Here is a 23,818-nt window from a genome sequence, read left to right on the forward strand (position 1 = left end):
CTTGGTCAAGAGTCTCTTCTAAGGAAAAGAACTTTTGTGTCCCGATTCTTACAATACCTGCTAAACAAGCATGGTTTGCTCCATGTGCACGTTATTCAGGAAAAGTCATTTTGTCTTTTTGAATAAAATCGTATCTATCTTTGATGCTTCTCAGGACCACAGCTATCTTTTTATTTCTTTATTCTTCTTACAGTCTCATGGCTTCCAGGCCTTTGGGAACCTGTGGAACTCCAGGGACATGTGGGCCAGGCCTCCCTCTGGGCTGAGAAACAGCACACCCACCTGAGATTCACGGTGAGATGTACTGTCCGCCCCGAGTCTGTCGGTAGGCGGAGGACCCCACCTCTGCCACTCGGCCGCCAGGCCATGGTGCTCTCATCAGCCTCCTGGGCCGTCACAGAACCTGCCACCCCTCTGTCCCTCAAGGATTTGAGAAGGCATCTTCCCCAGAAGCCCCAGCCCCCACCTCCCTGTAGATACACCAACAATACTGTTCCCATCCTACACACCAACTTCAGTTGCTTTGATGGTTTTCACACCTGCAACTTTTAACTTTTCATTTCCACAAAAAGGTCTGAATTGTCTCCTGTGACCAAGGCACCTTAAAGATCATAAAATTTGGCTGTACTTCCCAGAAAGAGGAAGGGGAAATGTATTTTCATTCCTTTGTGAATGACTCCACAACAACAAAAAAGGATGAGCCACTAATTTATCAGTAATACATTATGGTTCTTTTTGTCATTGTGTACAGTGAATGCTCCGGAGAAGGCAATGGCAACTCACTCCAGTACTCTTGCCTGGAAAATCCCATGGATGGAGGAGCCTGGTAGGCTGCAGTCCATGGGGTCACGAAGAGTCAGACACGACTAAGCGACTTCACTTTCACTTTTCACTTTCATGCATTGGAGAAGGCAATGGCAACCCACTCCAGCGTTCTTGCCTGGAGAATCCCAAGGATGGAGAAGCCTGGTAGGCTGGCGTCTACAGGGCCGCACAGAGTCGGACACAACTGAAGCGACCTAGCAGCAGCAGTAGCAGCACAGTGAATGCTCACTAGACTGCATTCCCTTCTCTTCTCTTCCTAAAAACTGCAAGGATGTGCATCTTCTTGGTAACGTGTTAATAAGAGAAAAATATTAGTACGAGTGTGCACGTCCTGGCACACACTTTAGGTGGGTTTTAAAATGAAGCCAGGATTTGCAAGTTATTGTCTAGGTGCAGTCTGGTGCAGATAGAAAAAACAGGTGGTGCCTCCTGAATAATTTACCATTAATACAACAATAAAATCTGTTAAAACGTGGAGATGAAGCTTGGGTCATAGGGTTAACATCCACTTATCTTAAAACGGAGGAGGAGGAGAGAATGGGGGAGAAGACGGAGGGGAGGAGATTGCTACTGCATTCATTGTCCACTGGCCTTTGTAACCACCAGCCTCCTTGCTCTCAGCAACTCTTTTCTTAACTAAGTTAACACCCTGGAGAGCTCACAACATTTTGATTCCTGTCATCTCTTTCACTTGCACTTTGCCACAGGACACAACAGAGGTTTTCTTTAATTTTTGATCATGACATTTTTAGACACCAGAAGTACAGATATTCATGTCACAGACACAGTAATGCCAAGCTATATCGAATGTTACTGTTTTTCCACATTCCCATCATTCCTCTGTTCTAGAAATAGGACACTTGTTCAAGCCTCTGTTCCTTCCCCCAACCCAGCTCCCAGAAACTTTTCTCTGGGCCTCACCCTTTCCTTCTGCTGTGTTGTGGCCCCGGTCCTGGGGACTGTCTTGTACACTCCAGAGAACACAGCTCTTGTCCTCTTCAAGGGTTAAGGGTGTGGAAACAGCTGCAGGTCTGACTGTTCAGTGGGGGATTCTTTCAGTCAAATCCAGCAACACCAAGACTTGACAATTAAAATGATGTTCAGGGTGGAGTTAGGTGCCTCCAATTCCAGTCTTTCTGTAATTCTGAACAAATCACTGTTTCCCCAAGGTACCTCCTCCTGCAGGCACTTAACTTCCCAATGAATTAAACCATTCATTTATGTATTAGCCATTTCCCAGCCATTCTGTCCATTTCTAGAATCTTCTACTGTCTTCTCTCCCAACTTTTATCCTTCTGGGTTTTTACTAGCATCTTAAGGGTTTTAGTAAGAAGGAAACATAAACACTTTTGTTTTTACCAGCCACTTCACCACCCCCCCACCCGCCTCAAGGCATTGAAACAGCCTAGGAATGTGCCCACTTTCAAGGACTGATTAGAAAGGACCAGAACTACCTGTAAAGGAAACTTTAAGAGTAGCCCTTTCTAAGTGTTCCACCATCAGAAAAAAATTTCTTTGAAAGTAAATATCTCCCAATAAAAATTTTTTTAAGTTTTTAAAAAATAAAATATTTTTAAAAAGAAAAGAAAAAAATTATCTAGATAAGAACCTGCATCGACTAGAACAATATTATCCAGACAAAGGAAGAAGTAGCACTTCATTTCCAAATTTACTGCACCAGGAGTTTTTGTGTAATTATTTTCTGCCCCTTCTATTTGACTCTGCTGCCTGACCTTGGAATAGAAAAGCTTTCTGTTTTGTTCTTTGGAAGTTCAAAATATTAGAACATGTTACAATGTGATGTTACAGAATACGTAATGAAACTTTTTTTTACAAGTGTAAGAGAGTTCAGCCTTGTCCTGTACAATATCTGTTCAACATCTGTTTATTCTATCATCAGATACTTGCTAGCCAGTGAGGATGTGCGAAGCCCTCGACCAAGTGCTCAGCACTGCAACGTGTGTAAGACTCAGGCTCCGGTGTGTTCATGTCTGTCTCGTGTCTACTTAATCCTGTGCTGGACTATGTCCTGCACATACACAAAGTCATATGACAATTTTTAATTAACAAATTGAAGTGAGAGATCGGGGGGCTCTCCTCTCCATTTGACAGGTGCCTTAATTTGTAAATAGCTACTGGATATTTTAGGATAATCTACCATGTGACTAAGTTAAATGCACAGAGCAGAAGATTATAGTCAGAAGAGCCTTCCTTAAGAGGGTCGCTTTTTCTCCTTAGATTCACACACTGCACATTTTAATTGAGAATATGTTTAAAAGACAGGTGGTGATTTCCAGTCACAAAGTCAGAGAGCAGAGAAACACGCGTAAATCCCATGTTTATTAGATCCATAAATATAGTTCCCTCTACACTTAGAGCCTTTAATTTCTAAGAACCCAGCCCTCGGATCTGGGCTGCTGGAATCCCTGGCCAGGGCCGTCTGCGGAAACATGAGTTCAGTTACCAAATATAGCTGAGTGGAGGACGAGGACAGATGGGATCTGAGGCCATAGTTGCCTCAAAGTGACCACGGACCAAGCAGTGTGTCACGAAGAGACGAGGCCACCTCTGCTCCCCTGGTAAAGAAGAAACGGTCCTCTGACAGCCATCACCTTTGGGGATCCTCGAGTAGCCAAGGATCGAAAAGGTCTGTAAAATGTGTCTTAATGTACTAACTAGTAAGGCAATATTTTTAAACTCTTTATTAAATGCTGAAAACATTATAGTCATTTGCCAGAAGATATAGCACTGTTTAGAAGATGGCTTGATTTCTCTTTTATTTGGAGAGAAAAAGTAATGGGAATTCTGTACTCATCTCAAGAACAGAGACCGTATAAGATTCACCTGCAGGCTTTGTTTCTACCTATGTTGTCAGAGAACTGCCTAGTCTGTAATAATCTTAAACTAAATTGGTGCTATTCATTCCAAAAGGATCAAATGTAATGATGGAGCCAACATTCATCAAGTCTGTGTCTGTGCTTTGTTTTAAAGAAAGTAAGAATGCTGTTAATTTGAACCTTGCCTATACTTAAGCTAACTACAAATGGCTTCAAATGATATTCTTTAGGTTGTAGTAACATTTAAGTTGTTAATTACACTTTCAGAGAATTTTTAAATGTTGAGAGTAAAGGCAGACATCTTAAATTCTATCTATGCACAAAGCTTGCCTTTTTTTTTAAAGATAAAGCTTATCAAGGGAAATTATAGTACAGTCAAATTTAAGCTTTACAGTAAAATTTTATATCATGTTGTTGTAAGTTACACATTAAATTGTCTTGAATCCAATAGATGACGTTGATACAGAATGATTTCAGGCTCATGTTACTTTTTCAACATTTGCTAAAAATACTAATTACCTTCTAGTATGAACAATGTGTCCACACTCAGAGCCCACTGCCTGACAATTTAACACTGACCAAGTCCCCTCAATCATGAATGTGCAGAAATGAAATCCTTATTACAGGATAGATACGCTTTCCAATATACTTTTTCCTCAAAAACAGAGCCCACTTCCATTACCCATATTTTAAACATCAGAGTCTATCTGACAAGTTATTACGAATAGCCCATCCCCGTGTGTGCTCAGTGGGGTCCGACTCTTTGGGACCCCATGGACTGAAGCCCACCAGGCTCCTCTGCCCATGGGATTCTCCAGGCAAGAATACTGGAATGGGTTGTCATTTCCTCCTCCATTATAAACAGCAGACAAGGCCTAAGAGATTCATTTAGGCAATATGTATCTGTGAATACATGATTACATTTCCTAGAACACAGGGTCTGTCCTTCTGCATTCCCACGTCTATAATGACTTAGGGTCCCCATCCCAGCTCCGTCCAAACCACTCTGTGTTGCTAAAGCTGAAAGGGCCAGAGCATACTTAACAGTAGAAGAGAAATCTGGACTACATGGGACAGTTACAATCACTTTCATTTCTTTACCTCATTTTTGTTTAAATGTAGAGGGTAGAATTAGTCAAGATTCAAAATAAATCTGACACATACTTAAAGAGATACCAGCTGAAATCTCCAAAGCCAAGACAAGAGCCTGCACTTCACTGATATATGTGTGTGTGTGTGTGTGTGTGTGTGTGTGACATCAAAGGGAACTGTGATATCTGAGCTCTAGCCAGTAATTCAGGCATCTGGAGGTGACAGCTATGCCCCAGTTAAATTCCAGTAGAGCAGCTCCCACAGATTCAATATGGTGGATAAGATGGTATCTGAAGAGGACACCAGTAACTGCAAACACTTTCTCTGGAAACATTTCATATAACTATTGTGGGCATGAAACCAGCTATTATGTTATGTCTCTGAAGCTGAGCTACAATATACTGTCTGGGAGTATTTAAAGCTGGAGAAAAAATATGCCATACCTCCCTGTGATGATAACTTGCTTAAAGATCAGGAAAGAGTGGAATCCACATGTGTTTATTAAGAAATAGTTGATAAAATTGTTGTGCATTTGGGGTTTAATAAAGTTTTCATATTTGCCTTTTGTCCTATAGGGCCCTTGGTAAAAAGAACATTACAAAGAAAGAAAGGAAGGAAGGGAAGATTGATTTTAAAATGATGATTACATCTGATTCACTTTGTTGTACAGCAGAAACTAACACAATATTGTGAAGCCATTACATACGGTGGTGTGTGTGTGCACTCAGTCATGTCCAACCCTTTGCGACCCCATGGACTGTAGCCCATAAGGCTCCTCTGTCCAAGGCATTTTCCAGGCAAGGATACTGGAGCAGGTTCCCATTTCCTTCTCCAGGGGATCCTCCTGACCAAGGGATGGAACCTACATCTCTTACGTCTCCAGCATTGGTAGGCAGATTCTTTACCACTAGCGCCACCTGGGAAGACTCAATAAAATAAAAACTTCTTTAAATACTTGGAGAAATTAAAAAACAAATAAATGATGATTAAAGAAGACAACTGAGGTAACATAAACACACTTTGTTTAACCCTTCATGAAGTGGACAGCCTCTTTTGGAAGAGCTGCACCCTGAGGAGGAAGGCACAAAGCTTTATAGGAAGAGAACAGGGAAGAGAAAAATGGAAATAACTTGACTGGCTGGGGTTGCAGAGTCACTGTTGTTTGTGGTGAGACGAGCAAGGACATAAATTGGGAAGCCAGCGCTGGCCTGGCTTGGGGCTGGCTGACCGCATGCAAATATTTCAAGCAGAGTGTCTCTGGTAGCTCAGCTGGTAAAGAATCTGCCTGCAATGCAGGAGACCCAGTTCAATTCCTGGGTAGGGAAGTTCCCCTGGAGAAGAGACTCCAGTAGTCTTGGGTTTCCCTGGTGGCTCAGATGATAAAGAACCCAATGCAGGAGATATTAGAGACATGGATTTGATTCCTGGGTCAGGAAGATCCTCTGGAGGAGGGAATGGCAACCCTCTCCAGTATTCTTGCCTGGGAAATCCCATGGACAGAGGAGTCTGGCGGAACACAGTCCATGGAGTTTCAGAGAATTGGACACGACTGAGTGACTAAGTAGAGAGTGTCCTTAAGGACACAGAAGTTCCCCGTGCTTCGGTTTGGTGACATGGGCCTCAGGCAGGAGCAGCTCCATGTTGGACCTAACCTAAAAATGTTAAATCAACAGAAGGAAGAAATTTCATATAGGACCTGCATGTGCTTCCAGAACAAGAAAAAAAAAATGTTTTAAAGCTTTTTCAAATTTGGTTTTAATAGTTTGCGTTTTATTTTAAAATATTTTTAGTCCTGAATCTTTGTACCAATGGTTTTTAATACTTTTAGTAATTGTTTAAATAGGAAAATAAACAGAAAGCAAAATGCTAAATTAAACATTGAAATCACTCAGAATTTCCACTCCCACCACAAAGATAACAGCAACCAAAGATTCCCCTAACTGCATGACTCCTTACCCACCACAGATGTAATCAGCGCCCACTGCCTGATTCCCAATCTTGCAACCTTCCTGTGTATTTATATCTAAGTATATATGTACTTTTAAATGCCCTGTGAAATGTTGCTGCCACTGTCTGGACTCTCTAAAGGACCTGGCCCCTGTGGTTCAGAATACTGAGTGATCCTTGCTGCCTGTCAGTCTTTTTCTAACATCACAGACTTTTCCCCTTCAAAATTGTAGTAGCTCATCAATACCTACAAACTATTCCATAAACTGCCACAAAAGTGCTCCCTTTATCTACATTATTCAAGTAAATACCCGTAATGTGCTCACTGGGAAAAGACAATGTGGCAGTTCCACGCAGGTTTCAACTGTAAGTCTATTTCTTGCTGGTTCAACTTTGGCCAAACAATTGGATGTTTTTGTGCCATAGGTTGGATAATCAAAATAAGCAAAAGAAAAACAGTGCTTACCCTATTATTCTCAGGATCCAATGGTTCACTACAGATTTTCCTGGATTTACATGGGGCTCGCTCCCGGCACATCCATCCCAAGTTGAAAATGCTTTGAACACATCTCACTTACCTACCAGCCCAGCCCACCTTTGTTACTAACCAGGGCTCTTGCCTCCTTAATCAATAGAAATTGATGAGAGGCCTGAGGAGAAATTCAGACAAGGCTTTACTAGGGCCTCTGCTGCACTGGCAGGGATCGAGAACAAACAACAGGTTCCCTTGCTCACTTGCTCCCTAAGGGGGGGTAGTCAAGCTGCTCCGTTATATGGGCTGAGGGTAGTGGAGTGTCCAGGGGTCGAGCTGGAAGGGTGGCTTAGGTGGCTTGCCCACCCCTCTGGTGTTGGTGTGTGCAGAGGGCATGTGCAGGTACCTGCTTTTGTTTCAAATGCTTCAGAAGTGGCAGTTGGGCTTTGTGGTGTCTTTGTATCTTGCCATCCATAATTTAGGGCTTCCCAGGTAGCACTAGTAGTAAAGAACCTGCCTTCCAATGTAGGAGATATAAGAGAAGTGGGTTCCATCCCTGGGTCAGGAAGATCCCCTGGAGGAGAGCAAGGTAACCCACTCCAGTATTCTTGCCTGGAGAATTCCATGGACAGAGGAGCCTGGTGGGCTATGGTTCATAAGTTCACAAAGAGTCAGACATGACTGAAGTGACTGAGCATGCACATGCATAATTTGCCCCAATCACTCATGCAGTTATTTTTAGGCCCTTATAGTTTGTTTGTATTTTGTTGCTGGAGGAGTTGATTGTCCCAATGCAAGCACTACAGCAAAGGGCCACAGGTTCTGGCCTGTCTCACCTTCAGTGTGCCAAGAACACTTCCATCAGCCTGCAGTTGGGCAAAACCATCTAACACAAAGCCTGCTTTTCAATAAAGTGTTGAGTATCTTGTGTAAGTCATTGAGTACTGAACTGACAGTGAAAAGCAGAGGGGTTGTCTGGGTCCAGAAGAGTTGTAAGTACATCAGTTGTTTACCCTCATGATCATGGGGCTGACTGGGCACAGTGGCCACTTCCCATCATCTCCAGAGAGGATGGGATTATGTCACTGGCCTGGGAAAAGAAACAAGTTCAAACTTCCTAGTACAATTTCTACTGAAGGCCTATCACTTTCATAACACTGTAAAGCTGATCTGTCCAACCACTGCAAGTCAGATCATCAGTTTGGGAAAGCCTTCAGCTCAAAACTTGGAAATGGCATTCCTTGGGGAAGGTGAGCTTTTATTGTTTGCACCTGCATTCTTCTCCTTCCAAGACCCTGTTGCTTCTCATGAGGTGCTTTGTCTCCCTCAACCTCTCAGTCAGGGAATTTTTTTATCAATACATTTCAGCAGCCAATGTGCTTGCCTCGAGATGCTGCAGGGGGTGTCCACAAGTCTTTTCTGACCCACAAAATAGAGGGTTATCCTGGACAACATAGATCTTGTTTTCAGATAATTGCCCCCAAGGTCAGCAACTCTAAACACAAATGTTATTCATAATTTTAAAATCTTTCTGTCTTTTCTATTAGTTGTGCATTCATCTGTGAATCATATACATTTATATGTCTATTACATGTTGAGGAACTCAAAAATAAGTGTTTTCCCAAACACCAAGATAGCAATGCTGAGACAATTTAAGAAGATAAAATTGCTTATGTCAGAATGTGATACGCATAAGAAATATTAAATGTTCAGTGAAAACTTACTTATAGGCTCTATATTTCATAGTTGAATATGTGTCCAACAGGCCAGATAATGTGAACTTAGGGAGAAGTTGTGCACCATAAAATTAACAGTTAGAAATGACCTATAAATTGAGTGGCAAGAAATTCCTTAAGAATGGATGAAATATGCACGGGGATGCAACGACATAGGTGACCACAGGAGTTAGCGCCTGACAGCGATGCTTCCTTGGGATACGCCAGCTGTGGATAGCTGCTTGCCGAAGGTCAAGATGGACAGGCAGCTACGATGCCTCCTAGTGTTTTTTTTCAGACTCTCCCAAACCTGTGCTTTACCGAATGTTTGCTCATGACTGAGAGTTTGGCATCACGTGTGATTATCATCATCACCGGCTGCAGGAGGGTGCCCGCAGCTCCCCCACTGCACAGTTCAAGAGTCTGAAGCACCGCTGGGCTAAAGGGTCCTCCTGCTGTCACTGTCACCCCGCCCCCACAGTGGAACGGCTGTGGTCTGTGGACACCAACGGCAGCCTGCAAACACCCATCCAGCCCGTGCCGCTTCACTTGTTCCCTAACAACTTTGGGAGATGATCCGACGGATGAAAACACATTACAGTTTCCAAAGATCAACTAACAAAAGATTGACGACGAAACCAAGCCTAAGAAATCAGAGCCTGACATTTTCTGTTTCCTAGTTTTTGCATGTGTGTACAGTCGCACAGTCATGTCTGACTCTTCGAAACCCCATGGACTGTAGCCCACCAGGCCCCTCTGTCCATGGGATTCTCCAGGCAAGAGTACTGGAGTGGGTTGCCATTCCCTACTCCAGGGGATCTTCCCAACCCAGTGATTGAACCTGGGTCTCCTGCATTGCAGGCAGATTCTCCACTGTCTGAGCCAACAGTGGAGCCCTTCCACTTTTTATTTTTCTCTATTAAAATGGCAGCTCCTTAGGGCAGAGAAGCCCCCTTTCCTCATGGCTGTGTCCCCAGCCTGCAAAAGAGGCATGTAGTAGGCACTCAGAGAATCACTGCTGGTGAATAAGAAAGTAAGACAGAAACATGCTTTGACTAAAAACATTTGTATTTCTATGACTCAGAATTTAACTCTGAACTTGCTGGGACCCATGATGAAGGGTATTAACACTCACAGAATTCCCCTGATCTCATAGTAGACATGCCAGAAAAGGAATGCCTATCTGGTTCTGAATATTTTCACAACAAACTTTTCTTGATGGTAATGAAAACCATAAAAATCACTGTCTCTATAGATAAGGGGTTTTTTTTCCAGACCTACCACTTTTGTTTTTGAACAGTAACACCTATATATAGTTTGCGTGTACTTGTTAATGGTTATGAACACACAACACTGATTACTTTATCAAGTCCTTCTCAGAAAGCAGAGCCCAGGCGTTGAGTGACCACTGATAAGACAGGTGACAAAACCAGGCAAAGAGCAGAACGCCTCCCTCCTCACTGAAGAAATCCCAGCCCAGGGAGGAGTTTGGGGCCAGGGGCTGAGAGCAAGAGGGGGTCACAGACAGGTCTGCATCTGCCGTGGCCGTGTGGCTCCCTCTCCTGTCAAATCCCACCCAGGACTCAAACCCGGTTCAAACACCAGGTTGGTTCTTCCTCAACTGCCACGATCGTGACCTACACCCTGCCAGATGTCCACCACATAGAGGCTGTCACACACCTGTCTCACACACCTGCTTTCCTGACCTTCACAGGGCTCTTAACTCATACTTATAGTTCAATAAAATGAGTGTATAGCAAAATGCCTGCAAAGAAAGTTGCTGTTGAGTCCTTCAGTCATGTCCGACTCTTTGCAACCGTGGGGACTGTAGTCCGCCAGGCTCCTCTGTCCATGGGATTCTCCAGGCAAGAATACTAGAGTGGGTTACCACTGCCTTCTCCAGGGGATCTTCCTATCACAGGGATCAACCTATAAGTCCTGCATTGGCAGGTGGATTCTTTACCACTGAGCCACCAGGGAAGCCCTCAGAAGGAGTGGATTTGATTGACTGGGCAGTCACCAACAAAAAGTGAAATTAAGTACAGTTTTCAAGGAGCTGGAGTTGGAAACACAGAACAGACAGGACGGGCAAAGAAACTGCATGTGCAGAGCGTGGGGATGTGGAAGAATACAGCTGTTCACAGCAGGGAGTGGACAGCTGGGCACAGGGACACAGGGCCTGTCCGAGTGACGTGGGGCATGAGACTCAAGAATTCACATTTCACTGACACCCAGGAGTGCACAGGGAGCCTGCCTCCTACATGTGGACCTCCTCTTATGGGACGGGGGCCCCACTGGGGAAAAGGGATCAAAGGAGTGACATGGCCAAACTTGCGTGATTTCTCCCACCGTCAGATCTCCCGTGTCAATCTCCCACGTCCCTCCCTCCTCCTCTTTGGTTTCTCTGACCTTGTCTAATCCCTCTTCCTGGATCAAGGTTCCTGACAGAGGACGAACCTTGCCTGGCTCACCTTCTTCTTTGTATAGTCAGTGAGGAAAAAACAGTTGTCAACGGAATTCATGCCCGCTTCTCACTCTGGGAAAGGATGAGTGACCAAAACCCGCAGGAGACGTTTCTCCTCCTGAGCAGGCTGGACCCACAGACTCTAGAGGAAAACAAGCGACTAAACCACTGACAGGGAAGACACGAAGGAGATGGAGGGGAAGCAGAAGGATCTTGAGGAGATTCTGCTTCCCTCAAAGAAGAGAGCAGGCAGAGACGTACAGACGTGCTGGAGCCTCATCCAGACTTGCCCGCCATCCACGCTGCTCTGCAGCGGACACTCACCTCGCGCCCTCTTTACTTGCTTTTCAGTGAGCTGCATTTTCTTTCCTTTTAGGCCCCCATAAAGTCGCTTTATTTTGATTCCCAGTAAAGCAAGGGAGAGAGAAGAGGTGACTGCAGGTCAGTGTGTCGACTCCGCGTGTGGCCCCGAGTCTCGGGCAGGCTGGGGCCGGGGAGAGCCGGCGGCCGGTGCAGCGAGCACTGCTGCTGTGCTGGGGGCGGGGCCCCCGAGGCCCCACCCAGCGCTGAGCAGGACCACGCTCTGTCCTGCCGTGACACTCGCCTGACGCCCGGATGGGGCCCTCTGAGGGCCAGCAGCATCCGTCACCATCAGCAGCGTGCTCCGGGCTGCCCGTGCCCGGCTCTATTTCACCTCCTCTGCCCTTCCTCCCTGTGACCTCTCAGCCCCTGACCAAGCTGTGTACTCCTACGTCTACCAGACCCGGCACGTGCGTGTCTCCATCCTCCACCCTACAGCGGGCAGCTGCCCTCGGAGCGGTGCGACCCACACAGAAAGCACCACCTCCCTCCTCAGCGAGCCCAACACCTTTCCACCCGCCAACTCCTCCACGACGTAGTGGAAGCGGGAGGCAGGAAAAGGCAAGGGCCGCAGGGACACGCCATCATCTGAAAGCAGGCTCAGAGTCTGAGGCGTGAAGGGACCCAGGCCCGGCCAGTGAGCAGCCCTTAGTGGCACACTCAGCCAGCTGTCGGGGAGTGGTGGTCGTCAGGCTGAGCAGTGAGATAAGAGGTGGATCTGTCTTCTCACCCAGCCTCAGGCCAGAGAATGAGCTGGGGGCCCAGGAGCAGTCTGGGGGCTCTGTCCTGCGGGCTCCAGAGGCTCACCAAGGCTGCTGGCCAAGACCAGGCCTCCAGGTGGCAGTGACCCTCTCCCCATCCCCACCTCTGTGATCTGATGGCATCGCCCATCTGCATGGGACCTGCCCCCACATCTGGGCGTCCTGAGGAGCCTGAGGCCAGCTGGGTCCTAGGTGCCTGGCCCCCTCAGCCGTGACCACTGGACGGGTCTGGGGACCTGGCCCTGAGAGACACCATCTGAGCTCTGCCTTCTCTTGGCCAGGACTGGGGCAGGGGAGGGTGACAGCTGCGCCTGGGGACCTGGCCTTTCCTGTCAGATCAGAGAGGAAAGTTGATTTGGTGGACATTTACAAGAGCACTGTGACGGTGCCCTGCCTCAAAAACATAGGCTTTGACACTAAGACATTTGCCACAACTCACCACGTCCTCCTTCCCCTTTCCGAGATGTGGGCTCTGCTGAAAGCTTTTGGAGTTTACAGTTTTTAAGGCAGAAGCCACCTGTCACCTTACAGGACCTGCAATAAACCTTTCTCTGCTCCAAATTTCAAGGTTTTTATGTTTTTCTGCCTCATTGTGTGTCAGGCACAGGGATCACAGATGGGGCTCTTGAGGTGCCTTGAAGTAGCTGCCCCTGTAGTAGGTGTTGGGGGTCCTGAAGATGCCCATCTCCCAGTCGTAGGTCACCCTCATCCACCAGGGCACCGAGAGGCCCACCCCAGCTCCTCCTGCAGCTCCTTGAGTGGCAGCTGTGCCTCATCTGGCTGGGCCACCTGGCCCTCCATGTGCCCCCAGCACTCATGGTGTGCTGCATTTTCTATGTCTTCTCACCAACACACAGTTGCCAGATGCACTGTGGGGAACAAGCCATGAAACCTCGGAACTATAATGGCGATGTCTGCAGTTGTACTTCTTTGCTTACAGCCTCTTAATTTGGCCGTTGGTTGAATAACAAGGAAATCTCTGAGGCATACTATTCTAGTAGGCTTGGGCCACGTAGAAACCTCTCCTTCCATCCACATTATATGAGCGCTTTCCTGAGTCCTGTGCATGTTTTAGCAGCAATATTGGGGTCACAGATTAAACCTGGACTATATATGCCCTCCTGCTATTATTTTTTCTTTCACTCTGCAAGCAGTTTATAAGCAACACCTGATTCAGACAACCGGATCCCATCAAGTGGCACCTTTTTAAAACCACAAGTGTGAGACGAACAGTGTGGGTCATCATATGGGGTGGAGTCTTGGCTCCCCCCTCAGTTTTTTTCTTTCTAAACCGGGCCTGCCAGTTTTGGGGTCTTCTGTTTGTTTGGGGTGTTGGTTTTTAAAATTTATTATTTTTAGTTGCACTGGGTCTTCGCTGTGGTGCTTCGGCTTCTCACTGCGGTGGCTCCTCTCGTTGCGGAGCACTGACTCTAGGGCACGAGGGCTTCAGTAGCTGCAGCACGTGTGACCAGTAATTGTGGCTCCAAGGCTCTACCACGGGCACAATAGTTACAGTGAATGGACTCAGTTGCTTCTCAACATCTGGGATCTTCCCAGATCAGGGATCATTGAAACTGTGTCCTCTGCATTGGTAGGTGGATTCTTAACCACTGAGGCACCAGGGAAGCCCTAGTTGTACAGTTTCTAAGGGAAATAATCTGTATAATGGCTGTTGGTAAATGCCTCCCCCATGCTGAGCAGTCCAGTGATTATCTGCCCCTTTACGGGGAAGTTTGCTGACTAGAGCACAGCTGTCCCTCTGCACCTGAAATTTAGTAATCAATTTTCAGCTCTTCCTTGAATTAACTAATGAATGAATGAATGAATGTGAATGCACATATGGGCACACCAGGAAAGGAAGAGATAAAAAGGTTTCAAAAATTTCATCAAAAACTAAACACTAATGAAAACAAATCAAAGTGCATTTTGTGGTTTAGGGTGACATAAGCAGAGTCAGATTTGCTTAAAATATCAACACACTCCTATTCGCATAACATCAATGAAATTCGAGCTGTAAGAGAAGTGGGTGGGGCGATGGAGGAGGGCCTGAGGGTCAGAAGCCCTGGACCACTCACAGCACCAAGGGCGGGGTCACCCTCCTGAATTATTTGAAGAGCTTTAGTGAGATGCTTGGGCTTCCTCAAGGCGCCAGTTGTAAAGAATCCTCTTTCCAATGCAGGAGATGTGGATTTGATCCCTGGGTTGGGAAGATCCCCTGGAGGAGAGCATGGCAACCCATTCCAGTATTCTTGCCTGGAGAATCCCATGAACAGAGGAGCTTGGCGGGCTACAGTCCATAGGGTCACAAAGAGTCAGACACGACTGAAGCGACTTGCACAGCACAGCACCGTGAGATGCTTAGTACTCACTCGGGGGCAAATATCAAATTAAAATAATGAACAAGGAACTTCCCCGAGGGTCCAGTGAGGACTCTGTGCTTTCACTGCAGGCAGTGCAGGTTTCATCCCTGGTTCCAGAAGTAAGATCCCACAAGCCAGACGGTCAAATAAATAAAAACAGAATTTAAAAAATTAGGAAAATGGTCAATAATAAACACAGGTATGCTCGATGCCTTTTCCAATTTATAGAGGAAATGATTTTAAAAGTATGTTTTCCCCTTTATGTTTCTCCCAACTTGTGGATGAGTAGTACCGTGGTCATACGCGCGCGTGCACACACACACACACACACACACCCACCCAGTCGTTCCTACTAACGCAGGTGTGTCTCCTGTCCTTCAGAGCCTGTGTTCAAGACACCGGCCTTCCTGTGGAAGCGGACAGAGTGCATGAGAGCCTCTCGACTATGTCCGAGACGTCTTCCCACGACTCCTTCTATGACTCGCTCTCGGACCTGCTGGAAGATGGCGAGAATGCGGCCTTCTTCCCCGGGCTGTCGGCCTTCCTCAGCCAGGAGGAGATCCACAAGAGCCTGGATCTGGCCCGCAGGGCCATCGCCAGCTCTGAGACGGACGACTGCGACTGCGAGGAGGTCCCGCAGTGCTGCAGCCCCTCGCCCAGGAGCCGCCGGAAGCCACCGGCCCCTCCAGAGGTCCGGCCGGGCGAGCACGCGTCCCCAGGGACACCTGGGGCCCGCAGGCGGGTACCTGCCGCGCCTCCGCCAGCAGAGCAAGCCGAGCACATCTCCTCACCCGCATCGCGGAGGAAGCCCGGAGTCTCGCCCCTGCTGGCCAGGCCCAGCTACATCCGGAGCCTGCGCAAGGCTGGGAAGCAGGTGGCCAAGGCCCCCGGCACCACTGCCAAGCCCAGGGCCACGCGCCCTGGCAGGGCCGGCCCCCAAAGCCCGCTGAATGACAAGGCGGCCACCCTCATAGAGGAGCTGACCTCCATCTTCCGAGAAGCTGCCAAGCCCAGAACCAGGAGCCCGGACGGGGAGTCCTCGTCCCCGGACAGCGGGTACCTGTCCCCTAAAAACCAGCCGTCAGACCCAAGGAGCGCCTCGGCCAGCCGGAGCCCCACCCGGGACCAGCAGGACGTCGAGGCCGAGGCCAGGCCTCCGGCACCTGGGCATCACCCAACCCGGGACAGGCAGGACGTGGAGGCTGGGGCCAGGCCCCCAGAGCCCAGGCATCACCACCCTGTGGCCCAGGATTTGGCCCGGCCCAGCCACAGCCCCTCATCCCCACCGCCCCGCAGCGCCCACCACCCACCAGCCGCTCCCAGGTTCATCCAGAAGCTGCGGAGCCAAGAAGTGGCAGAAGGTAGTCGGGTCCACCTGGAGTGCAGAGTCACTGGGAACCCACCTCCTCGGGTCAGGTAGGACTCTGGTTGCGGAGATTAGATGCTTTGCATAGACCTCACTTGTACTTTAGTGTGAGAGAAGAGATTTCTGTTACAAGGCAAGGGCGTGGCTCCCCAAGCACACAGACGCAAGTATTATGGCCCTGGCTTTTGAGGAAAGGAAAGGCTCCATTGCAAGCTGGACCAGCAGGGAGACAGGAGCCAAGGCTCAAATCTGGTTCTCGATCCAGGGATCAGGGTGGAATTTAAGGGTCCAGGGAATTTCAAGCTTGGAAGCTGCCTTGATGATAGTCCACAGTATTGCACCTTGTGCTGGAGCCGGGTCATCCTCACTTAGGGACTCCTCGCTTTGTAAAGCACAAGTGTGGCAGCTTTTCTATGCTCCGATATCTGCAGACTGAAAATGCTGGGTTTGTGGTTATCCTGGAGATGGCTAGGGAGCAGGGGGTTGGAGGGGCATGGGGTGGAGGGTGTGGGGGTGGGGACCCATCTTGAACTTGCACAGTGCGGTCTCCCTACAATAACTGCAGATTTCCTCAATACACCTATGCAAGGAGCTATGTCCGTTTAAGCTCGGTGATGTTTTACCTGCTTTTTCTTTGTTCACGCCTCAGTCTTAAGAGAAGTAGGGCTGAGGACCTCTGCTAGCTGCTTCCTGCTGATGAGGGATGTGGGTTTTTATAAGAAGAATGAAATTGTTTTGCACTTACCTAATAAATATTTGCATGTTCCACCTTGAACTCTGAAGTCTCAGGCAATCGTCCTATGAGTCTGGGGCGGGGCAGGCGGTGCTCTTTAAATGTAGGAGGTGGACAATGAGGACAGAATTTGATGAGTAAGAGGATTAACCCTGAGATACTATGGCTCCTAACTTTAACAGTCCTTCAAAACAGACCTTATTTCTTTGGGAATCCATGAAAACCTGTTTTTAACATTTTAGTGATTGAATTTGGATTTATGTAGGCCTGTACCAGACTCTTAGGTCAAAATAGTCTGCTTTTGAGATGCTACTCTCTTCTCGTCTTGGCCAGGTGGAGTCTTAGCTGTTTCCTTTTGAAGAGTTACTTAAAGTACCTGGGAGTGGGGTGGCCAGGGTGTGACTACTTTAGCTTTCCTGGAGGATGTGTAACCAGAAGGACGTCACAGGGGCTATTTCATATGCCTGCACGGGTGCTCACTGTGTGGGTTTGTCCAAGTGTGAGGAGGATGCAGTCCTGGGGATTGTGCAGTGCAAGGGGACGTCGTGGGAAACCCTAGTGGGCTAGACACATATTTATGTGTAGAAAAGAAGACAGCACCGAGACGCTGTACACATTTTATCAAATGTAGTGCTGTTACCACTGAGACCTTCAGGAAGATCTCCTGTAGAACATCATGTACAGGCTCAATAGGAGCTTGTTTTCAGGGCCACTCTGACCCTCAGCAGGGCAACTGGTCAGACCTTATCCCAGGTTACTCTGGTTTCTTGGCTTGTCTTGGCGAAGGAATGATTCATTGTTTCCCCATGGACTGAGGTCTCCAAGAAGCATGAGCTTCATCACGTTCCAAGGGCCTTGACACCTTTGAGTCACGTCATCTATGAGAGCTCCTCTCTTGTCACTTTGAATCAGAAGAGGCGACCCCATACAAGGGATTATTTCTCGGAGGAAGGCCTTTGTTACTGCAGAAACTTTCTCTGTACTATGTGGGAAAGCCTTGCCACAGTGATGACATCACCAGCGTCTAGACGTTTCTACAGTGTCCCTGGCACTTGGTGTACAGTGAAGTCTCTTTAGCCACCATCCTCTGGTTCTGTCCCTCGAGCATGTAACCCTTTTATCAACAGGGTGGCCCAGTTTTAGGATTGTTTCTGGATTAGCAATCCAGAAACAGATTAGCAATTTGGTTTACCTTTTGAATGCTCATTTGTCTTTATGGACCAACAGTGAACTGCTGGAGTCCATGACATTTTACAGCCCTCCCATCATGGGTTCCTCAGTGTAGATGAGTAAAATTCTGTCCATTAAATGTTTGGGATAAACTCATCATAAACCTGGCCTCTGTGGCTGTTCGTCCTGAGCGCCATCTAAGTCCCCAGTCTTCATGAACTCCCTGTGCATGCTCTCTGGATGATCCATTTCCAGATCTGAGGCTTCAATGAGGATGGTCCACACTCGAGTTAGTGGTAGGGTCTCTAGATCTGGGTCTTTGGTTCTGGATGCTTGTTGTGCCGCCAGATCCACCTAATTATTTCCTTTAGTTAAGTGATGATCCATTTGAGTGACCCAAGCAGCACCCAACAGCTGCTCCTCCTGGCATTTTAACAGCATTTACTAATAATAAGGTTGGTGTCTCCTCTGTGTGTTTCGTTTCTCTCCTTCCTGACATCAGTGGACCTCTCTTTCCAGGTGGCCCCGTGCACACATACGACGGAGAAGGCTGACTTGGAGTCAGTACATGTGGTCACTGTCTCTTAGCTCCTAGGCTCAGGGCAGGAGACGATGAGAGCAGTGAGCTCTGGGCAGATGGACCCAGACGATGGCTTCTGTTTCCAGGGCTTCCTGATGAGCTACAACTGCACGCCCCCCTCCCTTGTTTGTGAAACTGGTCCCATCCAAGAGTATGTCTAAAGGCTGACCAGTCAGCTCAGGTCTTCAGTTATTTGTATACAGTTGTAAACAGGCTCTCCTGTTGTCCTAGGGAGCAGAGTGGCTGGGTTTAGAGTTGATACTGCCTGTAAGGTGACATTCAGATGTCGAGTGGTGTGCCCTGGTCTTTGCCCCATCTCCCCAAAGTGAGCCCACATCCACTGTTTTGTTCTAGGAAAGGCAGTGCATGATGTGGAGTGTGCCGAGGGTTCATTTTTCAGCCCCTTGTGAAAGGTTGCAGTCACAGCCCAGAAGCAAACTGGCAATCCTTGATATAGGTGCCCAATTGTTTAGAAAAGTAAGCTACAGGCCTTCTGATGGTATCTAAGTATTGAGTTAGCTCCAAGACTGTTTCATGCACAAAATACCTGGGCAACCAAATGCTGGGCTCTTAAAAGTTTCTCCTTGGTGGTGTGGAACACATTATGACAGCTCAGAGTCCAGCTTAATGGCTTATTGTCATTTCCTTTAAGAGCCTCATGTTTGTGTTTGGCTCAGTCCAACATCAGGAGTCCAAAGATGAAATACTCAGCCATTCCTAGGAATCCTCACAAGCACCTTCTGGGGGTGGCTGCAGTCACCCTAGTTAATGCCTCTGCTCCATCTGGCAGTAAATTTCTTTATCTTTTTGATACTTCAAACACTAACTAGTTTAGAGTTGGTTGAGAAATTGTGTGCTTTTCCCTTGCAAAGTTTATCTAGTCATATTTTGGTCTTCAGTTCAGTTCAGTTCAGTTCAGTCACTCAGTCGTGTCCGATTCTTTGTGACCCCATGAATCACAGCACACCAGGCCTCCCTGTCCATCACCAACTCCTGGAGTTCACTCAAACTCATGTCCATTGGGTCGGTGATGCCATCCAGCCATCTCATCCTCTATCATCCCCTTCTCCTCCTGCCCCCGATCCCTCTGAGCATCAGAGTCTTCTGATGAGTCAACTCTTCCCATGAGGTGGCCAAAGTATTGGAGTTTCAGCTTCAGCATCAGTCCTTCCAATGAACACCCAGGACTGATCTCCTTTAGGATGGACTGATTGGATCTCCTTGCAGTCCAAGGGACTCTGAAGAGTCTTCTCCAACACCACAGTTCAAAAGCATCAATTCTTCAGCACTCAGCTTTCTTCACAGTCCAACTCTCACATCCATACATGACCACTGGAAAAACCATAGCCTTGATTTCAATATACTATCTAGGTTGGTCATAACTTTCCTTCCAAGGAGTAAGTGTCTTTTAATTTCATGGCTGCAATCACCATCTGCAGTGATTTTGGAGCCCCCAAAAATAAAGTCTGACACTGTTTCCACTGTTTCCCCATCTATTTCCCATGAAGTGATGGGACCAGATGCCATGATCTTCGTTTTCTGAATGTTGAGCTTTAAGCCAACTCTTTCACTCTCCTTTTTCACTTTCATCAAGAGGCTTTTTAGTTCCTCTTCACTTTCTGCCATAAGGGTGGTGTCATCTGCACATCAGCCCTCAAATCCTGAATAGAACAGTTATCTCTGGTCCTGGGTTTTTGTACAGATGGGATGGAAGTGTTACATGAAGATCAACAAGGTCTGAATAATTGATATTTAAAGAAGGTGATTGTCAGAGGCTTTATACTTTCCTTCATGTGCCTCTTTAGATGCCTGTTGCTTTATATTTGGACTTCCTTGATGGCTCATAGTGTAAAGAATCCGCCTGCAATTCAGGAGACCTGGGTTCAATTGCTGGGTCAGGAAGGTCCCCTGGAGAAGGGAATGGTTACCCACTCCAGTATTCTTGCCTGGGAAATCCCATGGACAGAGGAGCCTGGTAGACTACAGTTCATGGGGCAGCAGAGAGTCAGACATGACTAAATGACTGATACTTACTTACTTACTTAAATTTAGCACCTTGTCCCCTGGACAGAGTTTTACTGCTACTGGGACAGCCATCTTGGCTCTTTCTGGCCTTCTGTCAATCCAAACATCACTCTTAGCTTTTGCAGAATTTCTTCAGGACATCTAGGTGAGGCTTGGTCTTCCAACTGTAAAGGTGCAGCTTGGAGGGCAGAAGATTGACCTGGGAGTACACTTAATGTTCTCCACAAGGGAACAGGGCATCAGGGCAGGTCCAGCTGGATATTCCACATCCACATCAGTATATCGTCTGTCAGCCTTCAGCCCTCTCAGGGAAGAGGAGGGGTTCCCCTGGGGCCCTTGCTGTACTCCTGGATCTCGTTTAAGCTGTTTGGTTCAGGACCCCTGTTGAGGTCTGTTATTAAACATTCCTTATGATGGTTCAGCCTTGCTCAATCCCCTTGGGTCACGGGGGTCCCTTCTGGGTCAGCTCCAGGCATGGTCCATGCCTCCCAAGTCCTGATTGGACGATTTGGTTGTGATTCAGGCTGCTGCTGCTAAGTCGCTTCAGTCGTGTCCAACTCTGTGTGACCCCACAGATGGCAGCCCACCAGGCTCCTCTGTCCCTGGGATTCTCTAGGCAAGAACACTGGAATGGGTTGCCATTTTCTTCTCCAATGCATGCATGCATTCTAAGTCACTTCAGTCATGTCCAACTCTGTGCAACCCCATGGACTGTAGCCCACCAGGCTCCTCTGTCCCTGGGATTCTCCAGGCAAGAACACTGGAGTGGGTTGCCATTTCCTTCTCCCATGTGATTCAGAGCCTTCCCTAATACCATCCTGTGCTTCTCCACAGGAGGGTGTTCATGAAGGCCTGCATGCAGCCCAGTTAGGGTGATGAGTAGCAAAACATGTAAAGAGATTCTCTGTTTTCTGAGGGTCATCTCAGTAAGATGGCTTATTATTGCTCTAGTTGTATAAGTTCAAGCTGAAACTTGTGTTGGCCTTGGTCAGAGTCCCCTGTGTTGGCCTTGGTCATCTAAGCCTTCTGGGACCTGCTCTAATAGAAATGCCCTGCCTGCGGTAGAGTGCTCCCTGGGCAAACTGAGCACCTTGGTGGGTACAGGGAGGAAAGAGTGTTCCTTTATGATGATCGGATAAGGGCAGCCCTGGGAGGGCTGTTGGTACCTTCTGCACTGCTCACAGGAAGACCCCCTTCGTGGGCAGGGGGACCATGCAAGGGGCTGCTGGAGGGGCGTCTGCATGCAGTCAGTCATTGTTTGGCTTTGACTCCATGAACACAGGCTTTTTCTGAGGTTCTTCCCTCTGAACCACAATCTTACATCTCTTCTGCAAATTCTTATTCCAATATAAAGGCATAAATGATTGTATAATGGGATTAACCCTGTTTTTCCTCTAATAAAACAAGTCTAATTTTAAAATAGTACCATAGTTCAAAGACCCATTCTCTGGCCATTTTCCCTGAGGCTTCACCTAATACCAGGGCCAGGCAGTGTTACAAAGAAAATAATTTTCTTCATTTCCATTGGCTTATAGCTAAACATCAACCAGTTCTGCAAGAATACATGCCAGGGGACTACAGTCAGTTGTGCTATTAACATTCCCCATTTGAAAGGTTGCTCTCAGGATGGAGCAAAAGGATCCCACGGAGGTGTCTTGGGTGGAAATTCCTCTCTCCCAGGAACAGGGTATGTTCTTCTGGGATGGACGCCTGTGAAACCACTATAGGTCACGGGGGCAATGACTGTCAATCAGGGAGCAGTGTCTTCTGTCTCCTGAGTCAGAGGGCCTTCATTAAATCAGGTTTAAAAGTTTTCCTTCAGTCATCCAACAGCCTCCCCCATTAGCCAATGCTAACAAACAAGGCCCATCTAGTCAAAGCTATGGTTTTTCCAGTGGTCGTGTATGGATGTGAGAGTTGGACTGTAGAGAAAGCTGAGTGCCTAAGAATCGATGCTTTGGAACTATGGTGTTGGAGAAGACTCTAGAGAGTCCCTTGGATTGCAAGGAGATCCAACCAGTAAATCCTAAAGGATATCAGTCCTGAATGTTCATTGAAGGACTGATGCCCAAGCTAAAACTCCAATACTTTGGCCACCTGATGTGAAGAACAGATTCACTGGAAAAGACCCTGATGCTGGGAAAGATTGAAAGCAGGAGGAGAAGGGGATGTCAGAGGATGAGATGGTTGGATGGCATCACTGACTCGATGGACATGAGTTTGAGCAAGCTCCAGGAGTTGGTGATGGACAGGGAAGCCTGGAGTGCTGCAATCCATGGGGTCGCAAAGTCAGACATGACTGAGCAACTGAACTGAACTGAACTGAAAAAACAGACATAAACCAACCTGAACAAAGAAATCCAAGACTGGAACTTTAACCCAGGGTTCAGAACTCTAAGTTGAACTTAAAAAAAAAAGTGCGAGGTATAGTTACACTGTTGTCTCAGGTGTACACCAAAGTGATTCATTTATTGTTCAGGCACTAAGTCATGTCTGACTTTTTGCAACCCTATGAACTGCAGCACACCAGCTTCAGTTATACATATACATATATTCACTCTTCTTCAGATTCTTTTCCCATTTGGGTTATTTCAGAATACTGAGTAGTGTTCCCTGTGCTCTACAGTAGGTCCTTGTTGTTTGTCTATTTTTTATGTAGTACTGTGTGTGTGTTAATCCCCAGCTCCTCCTATATTCCATACATGAGTGACATCATATGATGTTTGTCTTTCTCTGTCTGACTTACTTCATTTAGAATGATGATCTCTAGGCTTATCCATGTTGCTGCAAATGGCATTATTTCACTCTTTTTATGGTTGAGTAGTATTCCATTGAATATGTGTACCACATCTGCTTTATCCATTCCTGTGTCAGTGGACACTTAGGTTGCTTCCATGTCTTGGCTATTGTGAATAGTCCTGTAGTGAACAGTGGGGTGCATGTATCTTTTTGAATTATGGCTTTCTCTGGATATATGTCCAGGAGTGGGATTTCTGGGTCATATGGGAGTTCTATTTTTAGTTTTTTAAGGAAACTCCATACTATTCTCCATAGTGATTGCAACAATTTACATTCTTACCAATGGTGTGAGAGGGTTCACTTTCTCCACAG

The 23,818-nt window shown here is 47.2% G+C and overlaps 1 protein-coding gene across 3 annotated transcripts in view; it reads left to right on the top strand.

The window, feature by feature from the left end:
* The first annotated feature begins 3,316 nt into the window (after positions 1 to 3,316).
* PALLD (palladin, cytoskeletal associated protein) overlaps positions 3,317 to 23,818 on the top strand; it is a 365,135-nt gene continuing 344,633 nt past the window's right edge. For 2 of the 3 annotated variants that reach the window (XM_027548913.1, XM_027548914.1), the window contains exons 1-2: positions 3,317 to 3,472; positions 15,215 to 16,249. In XM_027548913.1, coding sequence (XP_027404714.1) covers positions 15,279 to 16,249 — 971 coding nt within the window. In that variant the 5' untranslated portion in view covers positions 3,317 to 3,472; positions 15,215 to 15,278. The remainder of the gene's footprint in view (positions 3,473 to 15,214; positions 16,250 to 23,818) is intronic. The other variant, XM_027548912.1, reaches the window with a different exon arrangement.

This window comes from Bos indicus x Bos taurus, chromosome 8, assembly GCF_003369695.1.
Source record: "Bos indicus x Bos taurus breed Angus x Brahman F1 hybrid chromosome 8, Bos_hybrid_MaternalHap_v2.0, whole genome shotgun sequence".
NCBI classification, from domain to species: domain Eukaryota; kingdom Metazoa; phylum Chordata; class Mammalia; order Artiodactyla; family Bovidae; genus Bos; species Bos indicus x Bos taurus.